Source organism: Ahaetulla prasina, chromosome 10 (genome assembly GCF_028640845.1).
Source record: "Ahaetulla prasina isolate Xishuangbanna chromosome 10, ASM2864084v1, whole genome shotgun sequence".
Classification (NCBI taxonomy): Eukaryota; Metazoa; Chordata; class Lepidosauria; order Squamata; family Colubridae; genus Ahaetulla; species Ahaetulla prasina.
This window is the reverse complement of record NC_080548.1, coordinates 11,575,488-11,595,822: the sequence shown is the minus strand read 5'-3', so window position 1 is coordinate 11,595,822 and position 20,335 is coordinate 11,575,488. Positions and strand designations below refer to the sequence as shown.

Sequence of the window (20,335 nt, the reverse complement as noted above, 5' to 3'; positions counted from 1 at the left end):
AAACCTCTGTTTGAAAAGCTGCGTGGGCTACATTTGGAGTATAAGACGCACCCAGATTTTCACCCTCTTTTTTGGGGGAAAAAGGTGTGATTTATTCTCCAAAAAATATGGTATATTGTTTTCATATTTTAATAGTTTTATTGTGCATTGCCCAGAAGTGTTCTGTGAGGGAGATGAGTGATTTTAAAATGTGATAAATAAATGAAAACAAACGAACAAACAAATAGGAGAGCCCCAAGCCCATTCTTTCCTTTATAGCCCTCTCCCAGAATAAATGTTTCTTTGCAAAGAAAAGCATTCCATCTCCAGATCACAAAGCTATGATGTATTAGAGGAAAGGCAGCAAAGAAATCACATGCTTGGTCCTCTATTTCACACATTAGCAGGAATGAGGAACTATATCATGTGGCTGGATCTGATTTCACAACTATTTTTGCTGCAGTCATTAAACGAATCACACAGTAGTCATGAATGAATCCCGCTTCCCCAACTGACTTTGCTTGTTGGAACCCAGCTGATAAGGTCACAAGTCACAATCACATGACCGCAGGATACTGCAACCATCATAAATGTGAGTCAGTTGCTAAGCGCCCAAATTGTGAACATGTGACCTTGGGGGTGGTAGGACAGTCATAACTTTCAGGACTGGTCGTCACTTTTTTGAGGCTGTTGTAGCTTCAAACTATCATTAAATAGTCATAAGTCAAAGATTACCTATAAAGACCTAAACTGAGGTTCAGGCAGCCGTTTAAAATCCCTTGAGAATACAAAACAGGCCGCCTCTGTCTTCAGTCATGACTAACCTCTTCTCTCAGATCTCACCTGCTTTGGAATTTGGCTTCAGCTCCAGGCTCTCTTGATCCGTGGCATCCAAGATCTTATACTTACTCTTCCTTTTGGGTTTTCCTTTTTTCCTTCAGGAGACAAACAAACAAGTTGGGACTCAGGGAAGGCAGAAGCAGATTAACAGCTCAGTCAGGGAACAGCAGCAACAGCACCAGTGGTGGTATTCAGCCGGTTCTATCCGGTTCGGGTGAACTGGTCGGGGCGACTGCGGGATGCCCTGCCCACCCATGCGGATGTCATGATGTCCCATTTTTGCACGTTTTCGAGGCTCTGTGCATTCACAGAAGGCCTTGTGCACGCACACGTGCGCCCATTTGCGAACTGGTAGGGAAGGGAAGTGAATACCACTCCTGAACAGCACTTAGACTTATATACTGCTTCACACTGCTTTCCATCCCCCTCTCAGCAGTTTACCCCCAACCATCTGGGAACGCTGGCAGAGGGCACAGGGAGCCTACTCACTTTTTGCAGCAGCAGACCACCACCCAAGAGAAGATCCCAAGGGAGACCAGAATCACAAAGGATGCAATCACGACGTAGAGCACACTCCATTCTGGAAGAAGGACAGAAATGTTCTAAGATTGTCTGACTTTTGAGACGTAACAGAAATTTCACATGTCCTTCGGGCAGAACAAGGAGAAGATGGGAATGCAGTAGGGGGTCCTCAATTAGCAGGAAATGTGGCACTTCTGAATTACCAGGATTAGGATCCTGAATTACTGCCCTTGCTTGGCCACTCTTCTCAATCCCCCTCTGTACTTCTGACTCCAGATCGAAACCAGCCTTAGGTATCCACCTTTCAGAAATCACACAGGAGAGCCTGGACTCTACCTCTGTCTTTATAGATAGGTTCTCTGTAGCTGACAACAGATAATTGTAAACTCTGGTTTAAATTCAGGAGCTGTTTTAGGCATAGAGAGAAGAAGTATGGATGTGGAAACTGAAAAGCAGCCCAGCTCTCTTTACTTCACCTATTCCCCTTGGGATTTCAGGCAAGAATGGTAAACACAGGAATCTCGTGAAATTTGGCAATCTTGTGATTTTTTTTCTTTTTAAAAATTAAACAAGCCCCACTTGCCCCAAAAGATCAGATGGAAAAAGTTGAGGTATTCTGCTATTGTGGTGTTGTTGTTGTTGTTGTTGTTTTTAATGACCTTCCGTGTTTGGGAGAAGCTTCAGTTGCCCTTTTGGATAAACACTGTAAATGGATTGGCTGAATTAAGGGAACATCAGCAGAACCTCACACCCCAGAGAAATTGACCAGGGTATTTTAGCAGGGGACTGGACTAGAAGATCTCCAGGGTCCCTTCAAGTTCTATTCTATTCTAAGGTAGTAGTTACTGTGACTACTCTCCCATGCCCTTTCGCCATTGATTTACCAGGATGTGCTACTGACAGATTGTAGGTTAGACAAAGTGCAATTATTGTGGTCTCCCCTGAACATTCTTGCGGAACTGAATGGCCCCACTGACCCTTCCTCTCCTAGATAGCACTTAAAACATGGGACATGCAGTCTGAGAGGTCAACAGCAGTGCTCTATGCCAACCATTGACCCTCCTCTCCCTATAACAGAGTGTAAGGTTTAAAATGTAAACGGAACCTAGACACACATAAATTGTAAGCAGCATTCTGACGCAGCCTCTAGCAAAACTCATTCTATGTCCAGCAGAGTCATGAAACTGGCATATCCACCTACCACAATTGCTTTCACCATCACCAATTTGCACTTTGATGAAGTTCTCCATCCAAAAAGGATCACAAATGCAACGCTTGGTGAAAGAGTCGCAGAGGCCGTGATCTGAACAGTTGAGCTGGCAGGCTGAGGAGGAGGAGGAAAATGTAGTCAATATTTAGGCAGACAGTACCAGGGACAGGCACAGAGTACGAATTCTGTCTTTATGTATATTTTTCATGGTTATTTGTCCATATAGCACAAATGTATAAATAAAACACAAGTACTGCCCGGCTGTTTGCGGTCTGTAATGCTGAATTCAGCCTATATAAAAGAACTCATTCTGAAGGATCAAATTTCCAGTGAGATGATGCTTCTGCTAATTGTGAATAGTTATACTCTAACAGAAAACAAACAGATATGCAGTTTGAGGCAAATCTGCATTTTTTTTCTGGTTTTGCAAATGGAGGCAATCATTTTGATCAACTTTGGTTGATGTACAACTCTATCACTTCCCTATATATGCATCATAGGGATTTGATGGCTATTATAGGTTTCCATTTAATATGAGTATTTGATGTTCAGAAACTTCAACTGGTTCAGAACTCAGCAACCAGGTTGGTCTCAGCCATAACTAAAAGATCATATTATATCTATGCTAAAGAATTAGGTTGGCTTCTAGATTATTTCCAGATAAATAGCCAGCATTGATTATTATTAACTCTATAGTTTTGGTCCAGACTACTTGAAAAGACTTTAAGATCTAGGACATCTTCGGCTGACTCCCTTGTTCACAGAGTTCAACTGAGGAGTTATACCTAGAGTTATAGTGGGCTCATGTTGTGGCAATCCTTGTAGCTGGATATCTAGAATGGGATCCCTGTTGAGTGGTGGGAAATGGCTTCTTTTTCGATTTTAAGAAAGTCCTAAAGGTGTACCTTTCAAAAGAAATTTGGGGTAACTGATTTTAGTAGGCATTCTTTAGTATTTCTAGCTTTCGCTACTAATTTATATGAGTATTTGATGTATAGTTACATCAAATAACTATATATAGTTATTTATGATTATATATAATAACTATATCTAGTTATACAAATAACTAGATGAAGTTAGCTTCCTAGCCAGATGTATACATAAGGCCTGGAGTGTTAGATTTATTTATTTTATTTATATATCAAATTTGGAGATGGAAGATCTGGAGTGGGGTAGGAATGGAGATTTTGCAGTATCCTTCACCTGCCACCCCCACCAAGTCACGCCCACCAAATCACACCACGCCACACCCTTAGAACTGATAGTAAAAAAAATTGGATTTCACCACTGCTTCAAGCTCTAACCTCACCCTACTCTTGGAGGAAGAATCTTTATGGCCTCCTGGAAGATGGAACTCCTGGAGAGTTGGAGCCTGTTGGCTCTCTAGAGGAATGGCATGCACAGGGCAGAGGCTGCCATGGAAAAGAGCACACTGCCAAGGTCCTGCTAGGCAGCAACATGATTTCTGAGTGTGATAGATTCAAAGTGAATCTCCTAAAATATCCTCTGACTTACTGACTGTATTGATCTCCAGTGCACGGAAGATAAGGAAATCTGATTGCTGCTTCCGCAATTCACTCTTGAGGGTCCATGCAACATCGCGTCCTTTGAAGATCTGGTGAGGAGGCTGATTCCGCACATAGAACACCAACTTTGTGCTGTCAAAGGGAAGAAAATTGAAAATTGGGAACGGAAAAAGATAAAGAGAAAATGGTTGACCAGAATTGCAATTCAAGGGAGGCAGAAAGGAGCCATGGAAGTATTTCCTTAATACACCATCTTCAACAACTTGCCCAATGTTTCTCTCCCAATGACCATGTGGTCCCTGTGTTTAACATAATTCTCTTTCCCCTGAAACTTAATGAAGAGCAAATGTATAGATGATCAAAGTCCAATCTTATAAAACATACATTATACATGTACAAAAGCCCACCTGCCATTTTGTTCAAGGGAGAACTACAGAAAAAAAAGACTCAAACTGCAGACATGTGAAAACTGTCCATGTCTACTGAGGGCTGAACCCTTATTTATCAAGCACAGAAAAGTGAGGCTGCAGATAACAAGAGCTACCTGTATATATGAAAGGGAGGTGAGGCTTTTTGTTAGCTAACTGCCCTTTCCTCTGCCACCATATTGCTCAACAGAATCATGCAGCTGAAGCTGGACTGTAGCCCCCTTCTTATGCGTCAGACAGACCATCCACATTGCTTTTGCTTCTTCTGTTTTAAACCAGGAACCAAACAGATTATAGGCTTAAATATTTGATGTTCCTATATTTTTAAGGTTATTAAAAATCTGCTTGAAGGAAGCAAAGGTAATTTAAGAAAAGCATTTTAGGAGTGAATTCATCAAAACTATATCATTGGGTTTGTTTTTTTTAACATATTTATTACATAAAACAAAATTGGCTATGTTTAAGCAACACACTTACAAGCTAGGCTGGCTGGAAACCAAGCAACATCCTAAACTACAAACTTCCAAAATACCACCATGGAAAGGAAGCTGGGTTGAAAGTGTGACTCTTTTTTTCTTACCTCTTCTCAGTGTAAGCCTGGATCTTCTGAACTGTGATGTCTGAATCCAGGACCCCAAGCAGAACCCCGATCTGACGGATGAACATGCCCTTCTGCCGCTCTGTCAGGTGGCTGACGTTCACATCTAGGATCATTTCCACCAGGTTGCTCTTCCTAGGATCTGGAAGAATGCTGGCGTAAGTGCTAGAATGCTCAATTGCAGGGATGAGGGTGGATCTCATTTAAAACAGGGCAAGGAAAAACAAAATAAGTCTGCTGTGGTCATCTTTGTCTTAACTCATTTTATTCTTTGGAAAATCTCGAGGGAAGAACATGAAGGATGGCTCCTGAGACATGGCTGCTCCATTCCGGAGGGAACCAACTTGGAGAAGCTTTGTGTTGTTTAGAACAGGAGGCAAAGTTTTGATTTGACGTAGGGGGTGAAGATACTTAAACATTGCAGGAGGGATAGGGCGAGTGGTTCTGTCACTTACGTGTGTGTGTGTGTGTGTTAGTTTCCACTTTTTCCTGGATTTGAAAGATGGCAGGGACTTTTTTTGGGGGGGGAGTTCCTTTGTTGGAGTAACTACATGCAAGTTGGGAAGCCATATAAATCCATTTAAATAATAAATATTTGTGTGTGTTTCCCCAGCTTAAAAGGCAAGAGCCATGTAACTTTTCAGTAGTAAAATTGAGTATTGCAGTTGGAGAAAGATTTGTGGGTTGCATAAAATGGAGGAAAAGGGGTGTATGTCATTTGTACACTGTGTGCTGAGAAATATGATCTGAGTAATGTAAACTTAGAATACTAACCCTACCATGTCACATACAGGTAATCCTCATTTAGTGATCACAATCGGCAATAACCACTATATTCTTAAGTGAAGCTGTCATGAAACTACAACTGTGCTTATGATGTTAATTCAGCTTTCCTTTGCTTTAATAGCACTTAGCAATCGCCCTTAAACTTATATACCATTTCACAGTGCTTTACAACCATCCCTAAGTGATTTACAGAGTCATCATATTGCCCCCAACAATGTGGCTCCTTTAAAGATGTGCAAAGGTCAAAAACTGTGAAGATTAGTCGTAAAGTTACTTTTTCATTGCTGTCATAACTACAAATGGTTGTGAAATGAGGCAGTCAGTAAACAAGGACGACTAGAAGTGAAACCCAATGTTAGGGTATTAGATTTTAAAATTAATAAAGCATAGCAGCTAAGACCAGAGACTGTGCAGCTTAAAGTTGTGATTTCATCAGGTCCGTGAAGGTCCATTTCTGCAATTGGAAGAGATGGATTTATCTCTTCTAATGATTATTAACACTGTGGATTACATGGTTGGAGGAATAGTATGCTGACGTATATGTCTTACTACCAAGCTTGCTCCTTCATTAGTCATCTATATTATTGTTACTTGTTATTAGCACATAATAATAATATCTTAACCGCAATGTCTGCATTCCCCTTTCCACATAAGCTTCATGTGGACCCAATCATTTTCTGAAAGAAGATAGGATGAAGGAAATGGATGCACTCACCAGCTTTTACTTCCACAGTGGCTCGGTCTACATCACTCTCCCCTTTGGCATCAGTCACTTTCAGATGGAAGGTGTACGTTCCCTCCACCAGGTTGGAGAGAAACAGAATGGGATGATGATCCGAATTATTTAGCACCTCCTGTATTTCACACAAATGCCCAAAAGGAAACATAGCAGAAATTCAAGATCCAGCAAAGGTCTTGAGGATCCTTCAAATTCTTAGAAGTATTGCATACAAACACATGCACACAAATGCATGCACACAAACACATGCACACAAACACATGCACACAGTACAGCAAAATGGATTCTCTCCTTCATATGGAGGAGAAATTGGAAGCAACCCAGGTATCCTTATCAGCTTTTGATCAACAACCTAACTGGTAAGCACCAGAAATGCAGGAGAAGCCGCTTTCTGAATGCTTTAAAAAACAACAACAACCTGGGATTGTGAAGGAAGCACCTGAAGTCATTTTGATTAAATACAGTATCAGGCAAGGTGAGCAAATATCAAGGGCCAATTAACAGTGAAATAGATTTAAAAATTAAGGACAGAGCAAGGGTATTTCATAGATACAGCAGCCATTACGCAGAGATAATGCTGTGCAGCTTCAGGATCTGCTGTTTCCTTTCTGGTTATCTTCTATTAGAGAGCTCCAAAAGGCCCCTGGGGTTAATTAGTTTTATACAGATTTTACAGACTTCTCCTGTACAATATTTATGGGAGTTGTTTCCAACCCATTTAGAGGGCAACTGACTGAGGAAAATTGCTCTAAAGGAAAACAAAATTCAATATACTGGATTGTCCCTAGCTCATGAGCTGCTGTTATCGTTCATGCAGTTGTGCAAAATATTGCTAAATGTTCATGAGTCTCACATATAGGCATAAGCACTGCAGAAAACGTGGTAGCAGACCTCTCATTACCCACCCCTGCTGCAGGGCTGCTCTCATCCCGAGTCCACAGGAAGGTGACAATTCCTTTGTCATCCATAGATTGGGACCCATCAAGCTCTGCAGTGTTTGTAGGGAGAGTGATGGTGACACTGTTGCCCACAATTTTTGCCACAGGAGGCTGATTTATCTCTGGGCAAAAAAGAAAGACGGAAAGATCAGAAGGCAAATGAGTCCAAAGGGTAACAGTAGGTGAAGATACACCAGGAGAGGGATATTGGGAACATTCATTATAGCTTGGAGTCCATCATTAGCGTAACACCCAGCTGAATTAACCATATGTTTAAGAACTAGTCAGAATATGGTCAATCAGTTCCCTCAAACTCAATTAATTAATAAGGAAGGTGAGATAATCCAGAAATATACTTTTTAAAAATTCCCGTTAGTTCTCTTAGAAGAAAGTAATTACAGAATACAGTAATAGCCAAGGGTGTTGGTTTAGTTCAATGTTTCTCAAACTCAACAACTTTAAGATGTGTAAACTTAATTCTCAGAATTCCCCAGCCAGCATCCATGGACTTCAGCTCCCAGAATTTCCCAGCCAGCATGGTCCATCTGATTTGATGGCCATTAAAATATTATTTCTACCTGCTACTCACCTTCTTTCACAATGACAGTAACTGAACTTTGTCCTTGTAAGTTCCGTTCATCTTTAACTGTTAGTGTGAATTTGTACATTCCTACTTTAAGCCCAGAGACTGTGGCTATGCTGCTGTTGGCATTTTCCAGTTTCACACCATCTGGGCCCCTGGCACAGAAGAAATAAGTTGAACTTGACAGAATTGCTTGCACAGGAAAGGAAAAGAGATGGTTAATCCTTTTGATACCTGAGGAAGAGCTAGTCTTCAGGTGATGCAAGGAAAATAATTTGGTGGGCCCAGGAAGAAAAAAAATGCATCAGATTGTGTTTCCTTTCTCTCTATGGTAGTCTTGGTCATAATTCTTTTTTCCTTGTTTTATATAAGCGAATGGAATAAAGTCAAAATAATTTTATTCTTGGTGACATAGATTTCTTTCCCTAAAAAAGACTGAATATCAATTTGTGTAAGTGTGTGAGGAAGAAGGGATATGTTGCCCTCAGAGAATTTCCTGATTTTCCAGAATCTTTGGCATTTTGCAACTCTAGGAAGCTACTTCTAGGCTAGGTCAAAGAACAGCATAGTTTTTCAAATACACAGGAGCAATGAGTGGCCTGAGACAAGCTTTTGTTCCAACGTGAGACCAGTTTCTTGTTAGGACTGCCAGGAAAATCTCCCAAGAGATTCCAGAAAAATCTCTGGCCCCATCAACCTCTTGTACCAAAAGGATTTGTTTCTCAATTTAGGTTTCAGGGAGCCTGAAGTCAACACTAATTATGTAATCCCATGACAATTTTTTTTAAAAAAAGATTCTTCCTCCAAGATGATTCTGCCTCCAAGATGATTATCCCTAATTTTAGACATAAAAACATATTCTACCACACGGTTCCCAACCCCCAGTCTCTGGCCCACTACCAGTCCATGACCCATTGGAAACTGGTCTGCGCAAACACGCAAAGTTCCATTTGTACAAGTGGCGGGCACATGCACAAAACTATTCCCCACCCCACCCCGCCAGTCTGCAGACTCAGAAAGGTTGGGGATTGCTGTTCTACTACATATCTTAGGTCATATGGAAGGAAATCTTGATTGCTCCAGAGAAGGTTACCTTGGTGGGAATACAAGGTGCTCCATGATTAGCAGTTTAAGTACTCAACATCATAACTCAAAATAATCTACATCAGTTCAGTCTGGGAGGTGGCAAGTAACTTATAGATTCTCAGGCCTAACTCAAGATCCCAGCTCAGAAGACCTTACTTTAGTAAGCAGAGCAGAGTAAATGTATAAAAAAAAATTTCATACAAAAGAATAACCATCAAGTGTGGGAGAAGAGAGAGACATACTGTGTTTTCTCCCAAAGGAAGGAGACAATCTTCTGGTCATCTGAGCTCTTGCTGCCATCCAGAGTGGTGCTGTCCACTGGTAGGATGAGTTCTTTGTCTGGACCGGCATCTGCCCTGGGAGGCTTATTGTTTTCTGAGTAACACATGTACATATTTTAACAGCAGTTAGGATTGTATACGCACAATATTGGAAAAATCAACAACCCCCCCCAGATGAGAATATAATCAAAAAAATAATGGAATGTGCAGAAATGGATAGGTTAATGCTATAAAATTAAAGAAAAAGAAGATTCTGAATATTTTATGACATGGGAACTTTTTTTACAAATGGTTAGTCAATAGATACAGAGATCAGATGGACAGGTTTATATGAAATATGGATTATACGAGAAAGAAAAATTGATTAGTAAACATTTTGATGCTTATATAATTGATGCTAATATGGAAGATAGTATACTTTATAACAATGATCGATAATATCTGCTATATGTTTGTATGTTGATAGGATCATAATGATTATGAGGATGTTTAAATTTTAACATGTTTGTTACCTAGAAAACACACTGTTCAATTTAGAAATGGAATTTGTGATATAAAAACAATAAAACGTGAAGAAAAAAAAAAGAAATTGAAAAGACCAAGAATGTAGCAGAGTACTTGTAACGAGAAGTATAAAGATGAATAAACACAGATGAAATTGATTTATAGGAAGTCAGACCACTATCTAACCCACTGGAATCCAAGTGACTTGCAATAATTAATGGATTAATTATTGAATTAATTGCCAGTCCCACTGGCAATGCCCCCCCCCAATCCCAATTTTCAAATATGACTCTTTCCTGTCCCTGCTAAGTCAAGATGTTTTAAGCAGGAAGGCTTAGAATCAAACAGGGCCCTTTTTACATGCAAGGCACATTCAATGTCCTGAATTATGGATTTTTCATAAACAGTCTGTAAAATATAAAGTTAAATTACACATTATAAATTTACTTGGGTACTGTCATATCTTGTTTCACTCACTTTTTATGGGATTTATACATTTATTTAACATAATCAGCTTCTACTAAGTGAACAAGGAAGCATTCTGTAAATCCAACTGAGAGATTGTAAGAGGCCTAGACAATAGTGAGAACTTAAACCTAGATCTCCTTTTTGTGGCATTAGCAGAATAATAATATTCTTTCCACAAGACAGGCATTTATTTTGGTGGTAGGAACTGCACTTTACACCCCCACAAAGAGAGTTCCTGAGGGCCAAAGGGAAAAGGGCATGACATAATTCTGAGTTCCCTAGAGGGTACATGGTCAATATTTTTGGCAGGTCTGTTGATGGTTCTTTTTCGAGGATTTGAACTGTTTTAAAAATAAAAATAGGTATGTTTTGTCTACTCAGATTCAGATATTTATTCATGTTCTTTTTTGTCAAAATATAAAATAAAATAAAAATAAAAATGTGCCATCAAAAATAGATAATATCCTGCGGAGGTTTGGGATAATGATTGTAAGGCATTCTAGAATCACAAAAATGAGAGTGGAGATGCATGTGGCCTATGAAATTGCTCAGCCTTCTAATTCTCTCTATATGCGAGATAAGATCTTGACCTAGAGAGTGGCATATCCAGCAAACAATACTCATTGTCTCATAGTATAGAGTTTTCCATTCCATATCTGCCCTACATTTCAACCTAACATACAGCACATAGAGAGCCCATAAAGTAGGTTAGTAGAGTTTTAACATATTTCCATTAAAGACCTCAATATACAGTACAGAAACTACTGTACAGGCTTAGCTTTCTGCTTTCCAGCAAACATTTAGATTTTTTTTTTACAATAATTCTTTGTGCTATGCAACATGCCATTTCTGAAGCCCAAGGGAGTTTCAAATGCTACTTTTTATTTTTTAAGTAGTTTGGGAGGGGATTGGTGGGGAGATAAGAGCGTGTGCATTTATTTGGGGAAAATGGTTTTTTTTAAAGAAGTCAAATGCTTTTAAGTTCCACCGGTTGCCAGCAATAATATTTTAAAAGCATGCACCCCGTAGGATGATACTCAAGAAGCTTCCCACTATTAGCATCCCTGCTCTACATTTGGTCTATAACTATCTTCATAACTAGGTTTCTGGGAAGTAATAGGGATTTGCATTTTGCATTCCCTTATGCAAAGCAGATTGTTTTGAAAGGATACCTACCAGGTTGTACAATCACAGTGACCTCAGCAGTGGACTGATGGCCAGCAGAATCTGTCACTGTCAGTTGATAGGTGTAGTCACCTTCACGCATGGCTGAGAGCTGCAGAGTTGAAGTCCTTACCCCCTATGAATTAGAGGAGGAGGAGGAGGAGAGCATTCAATATATTACTAAGTATTTCATTATTTTGAATCAACATCCTGGGGCATCCTGGGGCAAGAAATAACAAAGCATGGCCTCCTTTTCATGCCAGCCTCTCCAGCCAGTCTGTAGTCCACAAATAAAGAACTTGTAATCCTTCCGTTGTTGCTGAACTTCAATTTCCAACATCCCTCACCACGATTTCTGAGGGATGTCGCAAGTGACAGTTCAGCAACTAGAGAGCCACCAACCGCTTGTCCCTGCTTTGATTCCTCATCTCAGTGCAGCAGAGAGACAAGGAAGGCTGATTAAACTTTTCCTCTTGGATGGCCAGAATGAACCCAACTCAGATAAGCACAATTATAGCTCTTATTTCAAAACTATGAAATACACTTAAATGAAAGCTATTCTGGGAGACTTAGATATCATGCCGATTTGGTGAAGAAAGCTAGCCCTGGGCACTTACATGCGTGGCAATTCTGATCTGGGAGAGGAACAGGAACCAATGCAGCCAGAAATGCAACGACATTGGCGGGAGAGAAGTTAACCGTCTACCAACCTATTTCTATGGATTGAACCAAAATGTCCACTATTTGAAAGAGCGCATGAGACACATTTATTTTCATTATATTTATCAAAAAGCAGAGGGAGATGGATATTGACTAGGCCAGAGGTCTGCAAACTTGGCTCTTTTAAGACTTGTGGACTTCCAACTCCTAGAGTTCCTCAGCCAGCTTTGCTGCTGCGGAACTCTGGGAGTTGAAGTCCACAAGTCTTAAAAGAGCCAAGTTTGCAGACCCCTGCACTAGGCCATAAAAATCCTTGAAAATAAAATGGGCATGTGACTGCAGCCAATTTAAAGCCTGCCCACTAGTGTGTCTTGAACACAAATGTTAACATTAAGAACCATATTATTTCTTAATAATGTAGAATCATTTGTTATATAAGCAAATATTAGACAATAATTGCCAGCTGTTTACAAAGAATTTTTTTTCTAAGTTGAACTGTAAAGTGTATTTAGAAAAGCTTTAGGGTCTCATTGAAACGGGGGTCCTGGCGATCTTACCTGCATTTCTGCTACCTTCACTTTGCTGTTGGGACTGAGGGACCATTCGTAGCTGACGATGCCATGGTCATCTGTGCTCTGATTTCCGTAAAGGGTGATGGAATTTTGAGGCAGAGTGATCACTTGGTTAGGGCCCGCATTTGCCACAGGGGGGTAATCCACCGCTTTGTTTACTGTAAGGCTAGCAGTGGTGGAGTTGCTAGCCCCATCAGAATCCACCACAGTGAGGCTAAAGGAAAGGAAACAATTTCGCAGGCAGCGATCAGAGCTGAACCTGGCAATCAGAAGAATGCTACCTCTGACGTTTTTCATTTGTGTTTATTAGCTCCTAACAGAATTGACTGAAATGTTGAGATGGTGCTTATTTGAACATGTGTGGCAGCATCCCTGGCTATAATGGTTATTTATTTCCCATGCTGCATGAAACCGACATTTAAGTAAATATTAGTACTTCTGGGAGCAGCTCTAACTGCTGGCCAATTGCATGACACACAGCTTTACAGAGTAACTCTGAAGCCCTGCATTTCTATTCACAGGAAAGTTAGAAGCTACCTAATAAGCAGTATGGAATTTTCCACTCTTTGCATTGAAGATACATCATTTGTGATTCCACAATGCACCAAGAAATTCTACAAGGCACCAAGCCTCAATTAGCGAAGTCTGGCTGGCCTCCAGGGACTCAGGGGACTTCTTAACAGTGGCCGCTATTGAACAGGTCTCTTCTCTAATGGATATGCAGTTGGCTAGTTCGAAAACCTACCTGTACCAATGATCTTTGAATCAAAGCTTTCATCACACTTTCTTGCTATGATCTGGGAGATTGCTTTGTACTGGTGGAATTATATCGAATGCACTGCTATTTTTTAAATGTTATTATATTAATACCAAGCTTCATAATGGTAATTTTATGTCATCTGTAGCCCTGGATATTCTATTAATAAATCTGTTAAAATATTAATGCCATAAATCATTTAAAATAAATTTCAGAATTCAGTGCCAGAGGGCATAAGGCTTGTGTGGTGTGGCAATTTTGTATCATTAAGCATTTGCTGATGCCCTGTAAATAAGGTGAAATTAAAGGAACAATTCGGATAAGGTGGGTGGAAGAAGTGACCAAAAAGGTTTTGTGAATAATTTGGTTTTAGATCTGTGGCAACCTAGTGTGGGCACTTCTGTATATATGAGTCTCATGAATAATAAGGCTTCTTTGCAATTACCAGTTTCAAGCTAGTATTCACTGCCAAAGTAAATACATTTTTAAAGTGTTCCTCAAAAGTGCCAAAGAAATCCTTTCAGAAACAGCTGAAAAGCCTTGCTAAGCATGAAAAAAGAAGCATAAAGGAACAACTTGGCAATTAAGGCTAGCACAAGATCCAAGATTCACTGCTGGTTTCAAATGCACAGATGAAATCTAAGCCGTCACATTTTATAGGCTATTTGCTATTTGATAATCTGTCTGTTCACTTATGGAGGGGTCTGTTACAGAGCCATGCAAACAGTTCATTATTTAAAATCATTGGCAAAGCAACCCAGGAAACAGCTTTTCAGAGGAGAACATCTGAAGCATATCATCCTACCACTGATCAAAAGAAAAAAAAAGCTTTTTAAACTTGAAACATTTCCTCTACAAAGCAAACAGCAGCTATACCAATGAGTAATCCTTAACTTTTAGCTATTAAATTGAAGCCAGCTAGACAAAATACAAATAAAACTGAATAATATTTTTTCTAATATTTATTTATTTCTATTTATAACCCTGTAATCCCCTTCATCGGGGTAGAGGCTGGACAACTGCGTCGAGCTGAGTGTTTACTGGCCGGATGCTCTTCCTGATGCCTTATTTAAATATATTATAGCTGCCCAAATCCGATGGATACTGAGTGGTGTGCAATCCCCCCATCCATAAAAACAGATACTTAGGACTACAGATAGCCCAAACAACAAAGAATTGCTGCAGAAATCTCTAGAAAACTTGACACTTTTACAAAAGAAGCTAATTTAAAGATATCCTCATTATTTTATTATTTATTTGCAGTGTCTTGATAACCCTTAAGAATATCCATCTGAAACTTCAATTAAACAGGTATTTAAACATTATTTTTTTTAAATAGAAGAGAGGGAGGAAGGGAGAAATTTAGAAAGAAATAATGAGGGATGATGAGCCATTGGATATTCTTTCACTAATGTTCCTAATTCACTAAAAACAATATAATGTGGGACCTAACTGTTTTATGAATGCAGTAACAGCCTCCGGGATCCAGAATGATGCTAGTAGCAGCTTTGCCAAATTATGTTGTGAATTGAGGTGTATATGCTTATATAAGCAGACCACCTACACAGGCTAACAAAAATAAAATAACATTGTGGGTAAAAACAGCCTTGCTTTCCTTAAAACTGATTTAGTTGCTACGGTTATTATGTAATCTAAAGTAACACTGTATTTTGGCCTCACAATCAGAGGTAGGATCCCTTGACTTACCGGAATGTGTAATTTCCTGGTACCAGGTTGGTCAGTTCCAGAATATCTGTATCAGCAGATACCTTCTCTTCTCGAAGAGGCCCCTTTAGTTCTTCCCAGTGATAGCTGACTATTTTGTCATCATCAGTACTTTCTGGTCCAGTAAACAAAGATAATGTGTGTCTTATTTTACAAGCCACTTTCTCCATAAACATGCAATACAATAGTCAAATCTACTTAAAATTAGTCCAAAGCTGAAGTGTAGTTATAGACCCTTCCACAGGCCACAACAATTTAATTTCCAAGAATGATGCTATAGCAACCATTAGATTTTCAGGGGATGATCAAGAGCCCATGGAGAGAAGCTGTGTTATAGATATATATGATTCCAGTTTCAATCTCCAGAATGTCATGAGTGGGGCAAGAAAAAAATGAAGATGAGACTCTGGATGGCCCAGAGATAATTCTAGCCAACATGTCTAACAGGCTACGTCTTAAAATAGTCTTCCCCACAATGGCCTTTGGAAGTGCTGAAGAAGCAATCTCCAGAATTATCTGTGGAGATCTCAATCATCCAACTCACAGTTGTCTCAAAGATGCTTCCCACCCCACAAAAGGCAACTGGACTCCTTTTTCCTTGAGGAAGAAGAAAATGTTTCACTTCTTATCCAAGAAGCTTCATCAGTTCAGATGGTGGGGGGGATGGAAGGGCAGGTTCTGATAGAATGGTGGAGGGGGTATGGAAGGCTTGTGTTTCTTTGCAGTCACCTGGTCATTAGCATTCTCCGAGAGCTGTGTGAGGCCACTTGGGAGTTTATCTGTGCTCTCAGGTTTATCTGAATCAGGGTGCAATTGGTTGTGGAAACGTCTTGGAACAGCTTGAAGGGCTGCATTGTAGACTGGAGACAGATGGTGTCTTATTCCTCTCCCACTGTTGAGGGAGGGATGTTCAATTTTAACGTAGATGGATTCTTTCACCTCTACTTAATGTTTTCTTCTTCTTCTTCCTCAAGGAAAAAACAGTCCAGTTGCCTTTTGGGGAAAAAAGTCACCTTTGAGACAATCTCCAGAATTCTTTTGGCTGAGCTGGTTGAAAAGGCTAGGAGATACAGTCCCAATATACAGGTTGTCCTTGACGTATCAGTACATTTGGTACCAGAATTTCCATTGAATTTGCTTGTCAGAAGCCAGCTGGGAAGGTCGCAAATGGTGATCACATGATCCTGGGATACTGCAACCAATGTAAATACATATCAGGTGCCAAGCACCTGAATTTTGATCATGTGACCATGGGGATGCTGCAATGATTGTAACTGCAAGGAAAAAAGTTTGTAACTTTTCAATGCTATTGTAATTTTGAATAATTGCTAAACGAATGTTGGTAAATCAAGAACGACTTGTACTTAGGAGAGGCAAAAGTATAGAAGGCTAGCATAAAATACTTCGAGGAGTTAAAGCCATTTAATAGAAAGAGCTAACATACAAGTTGATGATCTTTTATATCCTCATCATTTGCAACCATTTGAATACAGAAATCCTTTATGATGGCTTTCTTTGTTATTGAAAAGGAAAAGGGAAAGTAGAGCTTATTTTTGAACAGGTGTCAGAATCTCTTCCTGACAATACAGCAGCATGAAATTTAGGACTAGAACTGGGAAATTGAAAAACAGTGTTTAATTTTGTGTGTGAGAGAGAGTAGCATAAAGCCCTGAATCTTTCAGACATTCAGTTATGCATTTGGCAGTTATGGCTTGTAGATAGGAAATCCAAGAAGTGAGTAACACTTGAAGTGCTCCAAGGGATACCTCTTTTCTTCCTTTTTTCTTAATGAATCCATGTTGCCTTCCCTAGCTTTTCTGATGTTTTCAGGAGCAGACTGCAACGGTTGTGTTGATGCTTGGAAACTGCCAGTTAGGCTGCAAGGAGGGGTCAAGCAAGGGCACAGCTTGGAGTCATTGCACAGCTGCAAGTGGCATAGCTTGATTTCCCCCAAGATCCAGGAAGCAGTGGTGAAATTCAATTTTTTTTACTACTGGTTCTGTGGGCATGGCCTGGTGGGCATGGTATGGCTTGATGGGCGTGGTTTGGTAGGTGTGGCAGGGGAAGGATACTGCAAAATCTCCATTCTCACCCCACTCCAGGGGAAGGATATTGCAAAATCCCCATTCCCTCCCTATTCCTGGGTGAAGGATATTGCAAAATCTCCATTCCCACCCCACTCTGGGACCAGCCAGAGTGGTATTTGCCAGTTCTCCAAACTACTCAAAATTTCCACTACTGGTTCTCCAGAACCTGTCAGGCAAGCAGTCTGGAGAGATTCCTAGAACACTAGTGGTAGACAATAAAGTTAGTAGCTATCCATGATGGTCTCTGATTGCCTGTGTCTGACATTTGAGTACTTACGGCTGCCATCAATGACTGTTGAGGTGGTTGGAAGAGAGATCTCCAGAAATGGGGGTGACACAATGGCCACAGGTGGCTGATTTACTCGAGGCTCTGCAGTGACAAAAGAAACATAACAATTTCCCTAGGAACATATTAGAAGATACTCGTGGCACATGCCATCTCCTTTAGAAATCCACTTCATTCAAGTGGAGCATAGTGGTAGAAATAAGAACTACAAAAACTCAATGTTGCTTCTGGATTGTGCTTGCTAGACAACCTTAAGATGAACCCTCTGGAGCTCCAAGACCCTTTCCTGTTCACTGTGCAATGTGCTATTCTCTCTTTAAAGGCTATTGTAAGGATTAATCAAAGAATCTATTAAAAAGTCTGAATTATCTAGAAATGTTTATAAAATGTAAAATCATTAGGTGGCTACAGCAACTTTTCAGTTTCAAAATCCTTATAGTAAGGCAAACAGTCCCACCATTAAGTTAGGGTAGTATTATAACTGTAAGAATTAATTCTCTACATTCTCTGGATGAAGCTTCTAGCATTTTTCAAAGAGTGGATAGAGAAGCAAGAGTGTCCTCAGTTGGCTGCATATATATAACGTGCTCTCATGTTAATGTTTGTAGTATTCAGATGTTAAATTACTTTCTAAATACAAAATAAGGAGCTGGATAATTTGAACCTAGTAGTCCTAAATTCTAGATTAGCAATGTTGTTTGCCCACTGCAATTCATTAGAGATATCCACTCTGGCTGCCCTATACTAAGAATCATCTTTTGCAAGTAATGCCATGCAAGTATTCCGATGGATAATAGGGAATATTTAAAATAACAAGACAGAACAAAAGCTCTATAGAGCTTCTGCAGTTCATAACCAAGGCAACACCATTCAATGCTGTATTGCCTAACTTAAAATAATTAGTGGTAAACAGTAAACACTTCCATAAGCAGGCAGTCTTATTAGACTGCTGGTATAAAAAACAGTCTGTTGCATCCTAGCTAACTTATATTCATATAAGCTTTATGCATCCAGCCCACTTCAATCGGACAGATGGAACAAAACCCTTGAGAGAGATTCTCTTGAGTACATGCAAAGGAAGGGAATAAGAAGAATTCCTAAGAGAATCAGGACACAGAATGGTTAGATGCTGGTCATAATAAGTTTCAGAGGTCTCATTTAGTGCCTCAAAGGGCACTAAATCCAGTATGATGTGAGTTTTGTGTTGTGAAAGTGGTGGCTTGTCAAAATTTAACCTGTCTCTTTTCAAAGAATTACATCACTGGATAAACCCAGGAGAGCAACTGCAGTTCAAGAGAAGCCTATAGTGTTTTCAGAGGGGCAGAAAGTGGTTTATATTTATTATTCATGCTCAAATTGCTCCCTGGGTATGATCTCACATCATGAAGAAGCATTGCCAAAAAAATTATATAACAACCACCAACAGAAACACTGCTGCTGCTCACACAAAGTACAGAAAGGGAAAAGAGGTGAAAAGAATGTGATAATGACACACTCCTTTTCCTCTCTCAAAACTGAGTCAAACGTTTTGCTTAGAAAATATTCAGGTCAGTGATAATTTGGGCCACCTAGCTTGCTTTTCAAATGTTTACAAAGACAGAAAACTGTAAGAATAAGACCTGGGAAGACAATGCAGAACAGAAGGAGTTTGAAGCAATCATTGAGCATACCTGGTTTAACTGTCACATTCACCATCCCTTCTCCGTGTGCGTTATCGCCATCTACTATCACATTGAATTCATATAGACCAACTGTAAGCTGCCAAACAAAACGAGCAGGGATTGTTAGGAAAAGGGCAAGGCTATGATAATATGTTAAAAAAAAATCAATCACAAGGAATATTGGCAGCATGTCTGAGGCAGGCCCTGTTACAACACTGTTCGCCTCTCTTTCCACCACTTCCACCATGAGCTGTAGTCACCAAAAGATATTGCCATGTGCTCAGGGAACTTTTAGGAGCCAAGGAAAGGTTCAGATAAAATGGGATGAAAATATTGAAAAGCTTCAAACTGTTTTATATGCTGCTGCTCACATGGAACATGTTGTTTAAAAACGTTCTTCACATACACTAAAAAAGTAATGCATGTTAAACTAGCCTGCATTCTCATCCTGCAATTTTTACATTCTCATGATCCTTAAATATTGCTGCTCTTGCATTCTTGTTTTATTCATTTACCCTTTTGCTGGTGGGACAATAGAGGGAGATATCTACAATGAGCAGATAAACACATGGACAAAAATGTTTTTATTTATTGCCACATTCATCTGCACCTTGTACAACGACACTTCCTACCTGTAGTTCTTTCTAGGCAGACTCACCTTGGACAATTTGAGAATCTGAGAATGCTGTCCTTCCATCTCTCCACTATAATCCTTTGGGTGTGTAATCAATCTCCAATCATAGGAATAGCTACTTCCTAGTGGAAGAAGATCAGAGATTATGGGAAGGGCTTTCATTTGCATGTCAAAAATTATTCAAAATGTAATGCCAACGTGGGAGCAGCTTACAATGGTTTTCTTTAAGCTGCCATATTTATGTGAATAAGTCTTGATTGCCAAAATAGATTTGGCCAGGCTTCCTAGCTTCATCTTCCAT

At 39.8% G+C, this 20,335-nt stretch overlaps 1 protein-coding gene across 3 annotated transcripts in view; it reads right to left on the bottom strand.

The window, feature by feature from the left end:
- The window catches only part of KIAA0319L (KIAA0319 like), a 58,959-nt gene that overhangs the window by 4,318 nt on the left and 34,306 nt on the right, over positions 1–20,335 (bottom strand). For all 3 annotated transcript variants that reach the window (XR_009156607.1, XM_058195902.1, XM_058195903.1), the window contains 15 exons: positions 20,059–20,156; positions 19,410–19,497; positions 17,731–17,823; positions 15,349–15,481; positions 12,870–13,098; positions 11,665–11,788; positions 9,478–9,610; positions 8,156–8,304; positions 7,534–7,688; positions 6,605–6,743; positions 5,086–5,245; positions 4,067–4,209; positions 2,543–2,665; positions 1,309–1,399; positions 823–914 (listed from right to left, as the gene is read on the bottom strand). Coding sequence is in view for 2 of the 3 variants with exons in the window: in XM_058195902.1 (XP_058051885.1) it covers positions 823–914; positions 1,309–1,399; positions 2,543–2,665; positions 4,067–4,209; positions 5,086–5,245; positions 6,605–6,743; positions 7,534–7,688; positions 8,156–8,304; positions 9,478–9,610; positions 11,665–11,788; positions 12,870–13,098; positions 15,349–15,481; positions 17,731–17,823; positions 19,410–19,497; positions 20,059–20,156 (1,950 nt within the window). In the remaining variant the exon portion in view is untranslated. The remainder of the gene's footprint in view (positions 1–822; positions 915–1,308; positions 1,400–2,542; positions 2,666–4,066; positions 4,210–5,085; positions 5,246–6,604; positions 6,744–7,533; positions 7,689–8,155; positions 8,305–9,477; positions 9,611–11,664; positions 11,789–12,869; positions 13,099–15,348; positions 15,482–17,730; positions 17,824–19,409; positions 19,498–20,058; positions 20,157–20,335) is intronic.